General features: G+C 36.1%; 1 protein-coding gene across 1 annotated transcript; it reads right to left on the bottom strand.

Annotated features, from left to right (window-relative positions):
* Positions 1 to 136: 136 nt before the first annotated feature.
* On the bottom strand, positions 137 to 11,295 carry LOC120356166 (protein henna-like; the record flags this gene model as incomplete). Its single annotated transcript, XM_039445030.1, is given in 6 exon segments — positions 137 to 316; positions 1,397 to 1,626; positions 5,641 to 5,903; positions 8,952 to 9,119; positions 9,122 to 9,147; positions 11,144 to 11,295. Coding segments are annotated over 6 exon segments (996 nt in total), but the record flags the coding sequence as incomplete, so codon positions are not given.
* Between the last annotated feature and the right edge of the window lie 235 nt (positions 11,296 to 11,530).

Genomic DNA, 11,530 nt, shown 5'->3' with positions numbered 1-11,530 from the left:
AATGTTATTATCATATTTAATTCTGTTGATGTAATATTATACAATATTAATTCGAATTCGAAATTGCTTAACTATCTCAAATCATTTAAAGAAATATGATAATGATTGAGAACTTTATCTAACAATTTGGGTTTTATTCATAGATTACGCTCAAATGAATCAGAGTTTATTGAGTGCATCCTTCAAGACCTGCAGTTGTCCGCTGATACCATTGATCAAGTTCTTGACTTGCGGTTTTGAGTCGATCAGCTCAATACTTTGAGTGTAGGCATTGTAGGTGGCTGTGAACTCTCGCGGTATTGTTTGCGCGAATTTCCTGCAAACAATTGAGAAAATTATCAATTGAGAAAAATCAAAATAAACATTCAGAAGTACGGTACGAAGTTGTTACAGAGTGACTTCTATTTATTTTTCCTACAGTTACGTTGAAAAGGGGCCATTTCTGCACTGATTACAGAACGCAAAGAATCACTTTTCGGTCTAGTGCGGGAAAATTTTTTCTGCACTCCAGATTTGCAACAAGGGCAACGCAAAATAGTTAGTAGGTTATATGGAGCACCAGTGCAGCAAAATCAAATGAAGTTGGTAACAGTGACTGTGGTATAATAATAATAATGATGGACAACGATGACAGCCACCACATGAGTGACAGCCGCCTTCATTCATTACTACTACATTATTCAATTTTAAATAAATTAAGGTTTTTATTAATAATAAAATTATACAGAAAAAAATTGATGGATTTCAGGGAATTTTACCATAATTACCCACTTTTCATATCAATGTAACTGTAGGAAAAATTTAATGGAAATACGTGCGCAAGCTCCTCTGCTGCACTCGCCTACGGCTTGGGCGTAAACGTTTCTTTCGGTGCAGCAAACTGTCACTTTGCGCACTAGTTGCACAAATAACTATTTTGTTTTCTTCTTCATTTCATTTTCCTTTCCCTCTTTTCAGTTTTAAAACTTGAAAGTGTAATTCGACTAACATCATGTATGAATTTGATATTTGATTAGATTTTTAAACTGAAACTGATGTTGATAAATAGTTTCATCAAGTACGTTGGCATCTCATAGTATCTTCTATAGTGAGGTCGACGTTATAATGACAGTATTTGATCAACTTTGGTTTTGCTATCCTTGTCTATAATTCGACAAAGCCCATGATACTATCCTTTTCTAGGTCCATAACGATGACAATTATGTTTTTGACAGTGTGGAAATATAATTAATTAATACAGAGAATCGGCATCGCTATTCTTCTATCTTTATCCACTACCATTATAGCGTGGACCACACTATAGGACTCTCGGCTTGAATTAACAGTGAATTTTGGAACATAAACGCCCGATCCATGGGATATTTCCTATGCTAACTTTTCCTATGCAAATACTTACACAATCTTCTCCTTAGCATCCTCGAAACTCTCGGCGACATAGTAGACTGGTTGATACTCAGTGATGGGGTGGTTTCTGCAGAGCGTCTTGGGCGGGTCGAATGGCCGGATTTCAGGTTTGTCGCTTAGACAGTATTCGAGTTCGCCGAAAAGAGGCAGCAGTCCGGCACCGAATGCCTTGATTTGACCGTTCTGTCTGCATAGGCCGAACTCCACTGTGAACCAATAGCACTGCGAAACAATAGTCGGGAATTCAAATATTACAGTTACAGAATAGGCACAGCAATACAGGAAACATGATGGACAAGATATAACCATAGAGAAACTATAGCATAAGTAGATATCCCATGGTATAGGGCGTTTATGTCGCAACTTTTACTGTTATCTCAAGCCGATTACTGTTGATTATTGTCGAATTTTACTGTTTTTTTTTGGGGTGGAGTGTGTGAACGGCACAATATTGATTGATTGATTGAGTACTTATTTATGTAGATTACAATATAATACTGGCTTATACACTTATATACAATAGCTTACAATACAGCAAAATTATAGATGATATAGACATCATCATATAGACATATCATATAGATATTTACATAATATAGACTAAGAAAATAATTATTGAACTGTATATGATATGAAAAAGCAATTTGTAATATAATACTATAGATAATAATCATATTGTTATGCATCTACATAAATTGGCGGAGCTTTGGACATATCAATGTCCATTCTTCGGAAGAGAAATTATAAAAAATATTAATATGAGAGACTACCAGTGTCACACAACTTCACGGGAAAGATTACATGAACTAGCGGCTTGAGATAACAGTAAAAGTTTGCGACATAAACGCCCTATATCATGGGATATCTACTTAGAGACACACTTACTTTATGCTAACACAGTAGACACACTGGGGTGTTGAACACCCCAATTTAATTTTGCATTTTCTTTGAAAATACGAAAAACAAGTACTTGGACCATACTCCATCATTTCTTAATCATTTTTGTTTCAAGTGCATACAATACTTATATAATACAATATTTTTACTAATTTTAGAAGTACGTATGTTCCGCCTAAGTGTTGAGCTCCTAGTCCGGTTTGAACGAATGGCTTGATCATTGCCAATGACAACTTCATCAAAAACTCACGTCTCGTCATTTTATTGTTTTGAATCTCAAGTTGTAGAGAATCATAGCATTCATTCCAATCTGATCCATCATCCCATACCACATTCGTAGTGACAATACAAGTAAATCTTTGTAATGAAAGTGTTTGATAGAAGTCCTACGTAAAAGACACTCTGGGGTGTTAGACACCCCAAACGAAGAACAAGGGGAGAAGGGTAGGGTGAATGTGAATATTGAGGAAGTTTAGCATTCAATGGTAAAAACAGCCTCTTGTAATAGATAATAATTCTACAAACCACACCACCCTTGAAAGATTGCCTCTTGGTGGAGGCCATGATAAAACCATGTTCCCTTTCAAATTACTTGACTCCCGATTGCCACCCAATAACTACCCGATCCAGAAGACACCCACAAGATGACTATGAATTCATGAAGAATGAGGTCAATCTGAAGAAAAATGTAAATTTTCAAAAAAATCATTGAAGTTCCTTGGGTATGAGATAAAACATGGAGAAATTAAACCTGACCCAGAACGCCTTGCACCACTCATGAACTTTCCACCCCCAAGAAATGCTAAAGAAATGAACGACTCATGGGATTACTGGCTCATTACTCCCGATGGATTAAAAACTTTTCTCAAAAGATTCACCCCCTTGTCCACATACAGAAATTCCCTCTATCTCAAGATCAGATGGAAACTTTGGATTGTTGAAAAATGAAATTGCTTCCGCGGTACTGCTCTTTGTTGATGAAAATGTACCATTCATAATTGAGACAGATGCATCAGATTTTGCAATTGGTGCAACTTAACACAAAATCTCGACAGTAGCCTTTTTCTCACGAACTTTGTCCCAAAGTGAAACCAAGCATTCAGCTGTTGAGAAAGAAGCCTATGCCATTGTGGAGTCTATAAGAAAATGGAGACACTATTACTACGAAAACAATTCACTTTGATCACTGACCAAAAATCAGTCACATTCATGTTTGGCACTCAACACAATAGAAAAATAAAAAATGAAAAGATACAAAGTGGCGCCTAGAATTATCTGAATACAAATTCAACATAGTCTACAGACCTGGAAAAGAAAATGCACCAGCTGATGCACTCTCTCGTATATGTATTACAGCTGGTTGTTCAACATTGAACTCAGCTTTGGCAAAATACCATGATGAACTTTGTCACCCTGTGTAACTCGTTTCTACCTGGCTCAGAATGAAAAATCTCCCCTATACTGTAGATGATGTAAGGAAAATTGCTCCAATTGTGCAATTTGCTCTGAAATAAAACCCAGTATATGAAGACAAAAGGAAATCTCATAAAGGCAACAAACCTTTTGAACGAATTAATATGGACTTCAAAGGACCCGTACAATCAAAAACAAGAATAAATACCTACTGGTGATGGTTGATGAGTACTCAAGATTCCCTTTTGTATTTCCTGTCCAGACATGACTGCGAGAACAGTAATAAATTGCCTGGTCTCATTAATATCAATGTTTGGCCTTCCAAGCTATATTCACACAGACAGAGGAACATCCTTCATGTCAACTGAGTTGAAGAGCTTTCTTGGCTCAAAAGGGATAGCAACTAGTAGATCAACGCCTTACAATCCGAGAGGGAAGGTCAGGTAGAGCGATATAATGGAATTATATGGAAAGCAATAACACTAGCTCTAAGATCACGAGGACTTGATTCAAATCGATGGGAGGAAGTGTTGCCTGATGCACTTCACTCTATTCGATCTCTTTTGTGTACTACAACAAATTGCACCCCTCATGAACGAATGTTCCTACACATGAGATCCTCAACAAATGGACAGTCACTACCATCTTGCTAATGAGCCCAGGACCAGTTTGGCTGAAGAAAATGAACCGAAATTCAAGCAAGATTCATCAGTAGAAGAAGTTGAATTGATTGAGGCAAACCCAGAGTATGCTCACATTCGTCGCCCTGATGGACAAGAGTCCACTGTGTCGCTCCGTCATCTTGCCCCTAAGATAACACGAAAATCTAGCCGGGTAGAATGATATGATAAACCATATGTTTTCGTTGTCATTGATTCATTCATAAATATCAAATGTTGTTGATCCGTTACTAGTAGAAAGTCATGTTCAATTTTATTTGATTAAAGCTCTACAAATGAAGTTTACTTATTTCACGTATGATAAAAATTTAATTGATTTCCTCTTTTAATTAAAAGGAGGAGTAGGGGGAGAAGAGAAGGTGGGGAGGATGAGAGGAGGAGGGGGAGAAGGAGTAGAAGAAGGAGGAGGAGAGGAGGAGAGGAGGAGAAGGAGTAGGAGAAGGAGGAAGAAGAGGAGGAGGAGGAGGATGGGGATGAGAGGGAGAAGAACAAGAACTACAACAACAAGAAGATCTGAGACACCTATCACCTACAAATTTGGAAGAAAAATAGCACAAGGACTCCCTTATTATTTTATCTACCAATTTTATTACATTAGTGTCATTTGCATTGTAAATAACTGTATATAAACTATAGTTCTGTGAATAGTAGACCTCGCGCTCAGTAAGTTACATTGACCTGTTGTTATGTTTTCTCAAAAATTAATAAATAATTTATCAATTTAAAATGTCTAGAAAAAACCCTAAATAAACATGAAGCTTTCTGTCCTATCGTACCGTGACGTGTCGTCCGGAATGTGAGTGTGAGCGCTGTTATCAGGTCTGGCTGAAACTGTCTACAACGTTGATGGAAAGATACATTTTCAAGATGTTCGATGTTTTTGAACGGGTAGTATTATAGTCCACTAGACAGCTAATTTATGATGACTAATTGTAAAGTCTGATTTTTACGGTAATATTGGCGTTCAAAGGAGACTCCTTTTCTTCTTGTATTATCCATAAAATGCGAAATTTCAAAAAACGTATGTATACGTCGACGCGAAATTCAAAAAGGAACATACCTGTCAAATGAAAATCTATTGCTGCGTTTTGCTGTAAATGCGGAACATAAAAATATGAATATAAACAGAAATATAAACATATTAACATAAAGAGAAATGCTATCGACTTGAATATTAGACCTCACTTCGCTCGCCAATAAATAAGTGTACCGTAGTAGAGAATGTTTGAGTTCGGTTTACACTCACAGTAGCAAGTTTCTCGATATAATCGTCAGGTGCACCCAGAGAGGCTAGCCCTATCTCCTGGGAGAACTGGGCGAAGTCGGGGTCGGCGAAAAGGGGCACGTGACCAAGCAGCTCGTGGCAGATGTCGGGCTCAGGGGTGTAGAGGGGGGCCGAGGGGTGGCGAATGTACTGGGTCGAGTGGAACACGCGGAACGCCAACCCCGCCAAGAAGTCGCGCGACGACAGGAGACCGGCCACTGGGCGAAGGGTGAAGCCGGTGCTGTCTGAAAAATGGAAACAGAACTGTAGAGAACAAGAAACAGGTTAAGGTTTGGTTTCTAGGACAAAGTTATAATTTAATTTTACAAAATCTAACACAATTTGAGAAGTCAAGTATATTATGATGTTATAGACCTATTATACGTGGTAGGTCCAGAAAGTAAGTTCCATTTGGTAATAAAATTAAATTGTGTACACATACAGAAAAGTTATTTATTGCACAAAATTCTACAATTCTTAAACTACTTTCCACATAACTACCGAAATTTTGCAGACATTTGTCATAGCGTGGCACAAGTTTTTGTATGCCTTCTTCATGGAAATTTGCCGCCTGTGTCTTCAACCAGTTGGGAACAGATTCTTCCAGCTTGTCGAAATTTCAGTTTTCCGGTAACAATTTCATGCATTTGTGATCGTGAAAGTTGGGAAAATTCCATAGCGAGAGCACTAATTGTAAACCTTTGATTTTCATGGATCTTGTCATCAATCGCGTGAACTAGCTCTTCTGTAACCAAAGATGGACGCCGCCCACTCCGTTCTTCATCAAGCACATCACTACGTCCGTCATTGAACTGACGGACCCATCTTCTCACCATTGAATCACTCATCCCACTTTGTCCATAAACATCGCAAATTTGCCGATAAATTTCACTTAGGTTCACTTTCCTTGCATTCAGAAAACGAATCACAGACCTGATTTCACAAGCGGCGGGATTTTCAATCAACACTGACATTGTAAACAAGCACAACTAAACGTACATGGCTGACAGCGATCTCCAAATGGTGCACGTTTCTTCTCCTTGATACAGAGCGTCTAGCCGTCTACCGCACATGTGCGGAACTGCGATCACAGCGCTGTAGCAGATATAAATTGAAACGGAACTTACTTTCTGGACGTGCTATCGTAGCTTGTGTAAAATAAGTTGAGACTTGGCCCTCCATTCGAAGAATTACAGGGTTGCCAAATCGTGTAAAATTGCAACTTTTTCAAATTTCCGATTCAACCTCAGAATTGGATGTAGAGTATCATCCCCGATATCCTAGTAGTACTAAAAAAGTTTCAGGGTTGAAGGATTGAAAGGAAATTTAACTTTTATGATGAAATTGGAAACATCACGGAGATTTGTTTTTATTTTGAATATCACTTCTCTCAGAATCATGGGGCGTCGTAATGCGTAATAATTTTATATCGAATAAACGGGGAGAATGTCTCCTTTCTATTGGTGTCTGGATCATTCTTATCCGACTTATAGTTATTTTTTAATTAATGATTATGTTCGTCAATGTCGAGACATTTCGAGCGGAAAAATGAAATTTTTGACATGCTAGAAACTTTTTTGTTTCAAAAGATAAGTAGGTGGTGAAAGCGAGAAAGTTTCTCAGGAATAATTGAAATTATTTATCCAATTATCCAAGGTACTTGGAAGAGCGTATTTTGACCTCTCAGAAGTTTCAAAGTCAAGGATAGCGGCTGGGATATAGGCTATCTATTGAATGGGTATTGTCTAGGGGTTCAAATAAAATCAGTTAACCAAAATAAACTGTTATGAAATCGTATGCGGGTGCGGGAGCGATTGGCTAGACACCTAATACTCTAAAGGAGAGAGACAGGGTATTATTAAATAAATCAATTATTATTTATTATTTATACGAACAATATCGACTAATTGATTCAACTGATCTTACCTAATAACTCTCCAAGTTTAAGCAGTTGAGAAGGAAAATGGTTAAGTGGTTAATAATAAAAAGAAAAGTAATCAACTACCGTAACAAATTAAACAATTTAGTAAGCAATCGGTTAACGAACTAATCCTAACCTAACCTAACCTAACCTAACCTAACCTAACCTAACCTGAATCGCAAATGAAGATCAAAGTCGGTTGAACTGTGGGTTCGAAGTCGTGTAGTACTGTCTGTCATCAGCCACAGCAGTTGAAAGAATGAGCTGTTGATTTGATTCTTCCCCTTTTATGGTCTAGAGTAGGGTTGGACTTTGATCAATTGAAAACAACAAGGATTTCAAGTTAATCCTCGCAAAAACAAGATAATACAAAGGATTTGACTTTACATGTAATTAACTGAAAAAGAGAGCAGGACACTACCCTTACTACAATAAGGAGTTTGGATTGAAAGGAAGATAAGATACGGCCGGCTGAACGCTGATAACAAAATCCATTTTCGACTCACTTTACTATCTTCATGTCTTCATTGAAATAAAATTCTACAGCCAAAATAAAATAGGAAAGGCGAAGAAAGTGGACCCTTACACTCTAAACACGGACTTGTTCCATATTAGAGGAGTAATTTCAGGGGAATGTATTGTAAAATGTACTTTCTGAAAATGAAATATGATTTGAATTGATTGAATCTCCCCAAAAAGGACAAGCGTGCACTATTGAGATCAAGTATGAGTAACTGATTAGAGACATTATCTTTTCCATCATCCATTTGCTCTGGTGTGGCATTTAATCATAGTTAAATTAAATGGATGTATGCTACTTCAGGAGAAGGTTGCAGGAATGTCTATTTAATTTGTCTACGATTAGTTGCTAATTAATGTTACTTCAGATTATTGTATTCGTATTATTGTATTGTATTATATTATTAGCGGATCCGCTTCACTGATTGGTCCTTGTGGTTTTGTTAGATGCCTTTACTCAATCACAAATGAATTGAATCTACTTTCATTAATTAAATAATAAGCAACTAAAATTGATGGTGTGCTCACCAATATTTTTCATTTTGAATGACAACTCAATTTCAATTCAATTCAATTTATTTTATTCACGTATCATACAATTTTAACAACACAATTACAATTATAAAATGAAGTATTGAATGAACTAATTGTAAATGAACTATTTCTGTTCTTGACGAACATTAAATGAAGAAATTTATTTTTCACTATTCAGGCCTATAATGGGAGTTACTGAGAGAAACGAAGATTGTCCTAAGGAATAATTCAATTTCTGACAGTATAGTTTTAAAGTGTTGTCAACTTGTGAGAATGATTGCAAAATTAATTAATCAATAAAAATAGAAGAGTACTGTACCTCTGAGGAAGTTGGAGATATCCTCAAGCTGAGGCACATTGTCCTCTCGGAAGCCACAGTTCTCAACCAGGAGTGGGAAGATGTGATTGAACTCCTTGCAGGCGTGAGTGGGATAGAGCTTTGTCAGCTGTTTATACACCAAACCCCAAGTGGCCACTTCTTCCGGGTGTACTCTACGTGCGGTAAGGGTTGGCCACTGCAAAACAATTGAAAATGTGTAAAATTTGAAGTGAATGAGAATGGTGTTTTCAAACTAATTGTGAAAAAAAAATCATTCATTCATCAATACAATTATTAAAATAATAACTGAAAACAGATATCATAATCTAAAAGAGCAAAACCAAGCTTATGGTACCTCTTTCAAAGTTAAATGATAATATGGTCCAAAAGTTTATGTGTAGGCCTATTTCATGCACTTCACATTTCTGGTCCGAGAATACTCTTTGAGAATAATTAGTGATGAAAGTTCTGAATAAATCAAATTAAAACATTATCACGTTGCTGCAAGAACGACTATTAAATAGAAGACAATTAAGTTGAATCCTATTGTAATGTTGACAACAGTAGCCGAAAAAACACTTGAAAGCTTGATAATTTCAATAACATAATTGAATTAAAAAGAAAATTTTGAGCAGAAATGTTATTGTTACTTGCTCAAGACACAGATAATAGAATAATCATTACAACTACTGTACTTGAATATATTTCAACCACTATACACTTATTTGTTAGAATGTTTTTTTTTAAACTATGTTCATTTATGTTACACAACCCATCAAATTAAGCCAAATGTTCCCATTGAATAAAGTTTATATAAGTTTAAACCAATTTCATTTATATTAAAACCAAGTTTAATCAACTTCAAAAGAAGTTTATTTGAATTCAAACCAAATTTATTCAACTCGAAATCAAGTTTATCAACTCTGAACCAAGTTTTCAAGTTTAGCTATGTTCAAGCCAATTTTTAGTAAATATCTCATTGTTTTCAACTTGAAGCCAGGTTTATTCGTATTCAAAACAAGTACATTAACCATGAACTAAATTTATCTAATTTGTTCAAGTCCAGTTGAAGTGGATAACGTATTGTTTTAAACATGAAACCAATAAGTTTATTTGTAATTAAACCAAATTTATCAACTTGCAACAAATAAGTTTAGCTACGGTATGTTTAAGTCAAGTTTCATAAGATATTTATTGTAATACATTTATGTATTACAATAATATATAATATATGATATAATTCATAAAAATATAAATAATCATAATATATGATACATTTTGTAATTCATTTAGAGTATAATATCAACCTTCAAAATTAAAAATTTTAAATCATCATTCCTGGACCAGAAATCAAGTGACGAAGAGTGTGTGATTACATAACCTTATCTTTTGGACAACATTAACATTTTATCAAAATTTTTGGAGAGAAATAGTACAGGCTCAGCCTAGTTTTTCCTCCAATGTCATAATTTTATTATGATTACTCGCTTCGCTCGCCATATCTGTCTAGCCAGGGGGCTCCGCCCCCTGGACCCCCGACTGGATCGTCCAAGGATGAGATCAGCAGGCTCGCTTCGCTCGCCTGCATTTTTATCATATGTTAGGACGATCCAGTCGGGGGTCCAGACTAAACGTCTGGCTAAACGGATATGGCGAGCGAAGCGAGCCTGACGGCTAGTAATATAATATTCCCAGGAATAGCTGTGATTGAAGTAGCAGTGCCCAATCAATTTTATAAATGCATTTCAATCTTCAACTTGGTGCCAACCTAACAAAGTCAACTCAACTTAATGCCAACCTGACAAAATTATTACTTAGTTACCAGTTAACAACTACTATTTCGAAGAGGTACTCTCTCTAGATTACAGTTCTATATTAACATATGGTATGGACATTTTTCAATTATAATTGAGAGAATAAGAAGAATATACATGCTAAAAGACGAACTTTAAACCCTTAAAACCACCCTTAGAGTTAAAATATTGCCAAAAGATTTCTTAGTGCGCCTCTAAAGGGCCAACTGAACATACCTACCAAATTTGAACGTTTTTGGTCCGGTAGATTTTTAGTTTTGCGAGTGAGTGAGTGAGTGAGTCAGTCAGTCAGTCAGTCAGTCAGTGACATTTTGCTTTTATATATATAGATAGTATTTTATACAATAAATAAATAAATAAAATATTGTTTTGACTCACTGCTTGTAATTGAAGGCCAAATCAGCGAGATGCTTCCTTCTCTCTCTGTACTTCAAGTCGGTGAAACCCGGGTGATCGGCGTCCAACTCTGAGCCGTAGGACAGGATGTGGTCGGAAAATCTGTCCAACTCTCGGATCCTCCTCGGAAAACAGTAAAAATTGACAATAATCAACAGTAATCGGCATGAGATAACAGTAAAAGTTGCGACATAAATTCCCTATACCCTGGGATATCTACTTACGCTATTGTTTCTCTATGGTAATATCATACAGAAACAATAGCATAATTAGCTATTTATTGTTTATCTATGGTAATATACTGTAAAATCACTTCACTTTTATGGGCTACCTTTTAAAATAAGTTATTTTTAGAAACTACTGTAGTTG

This window comes from Nilaparvata lugens, unplaced genomic scaffold (genome assembly GCF_014356525.2).
Source record: "Nilaparvata lugens isolate BPH unplaced genomic scaffold, ASM1435652v1 scaffold6022, whole genome shotgun sequence".
Taxonomy (NCBI): Eukaryota; Metazoa; Arthropoda; class Insecta; order Hemiptera; family Delphacidae; genus Nilaparvata; species Nilaparvata lugens.
This window is presented reverse-complemented; position numbering and strand designations above follow the sequence as displayed.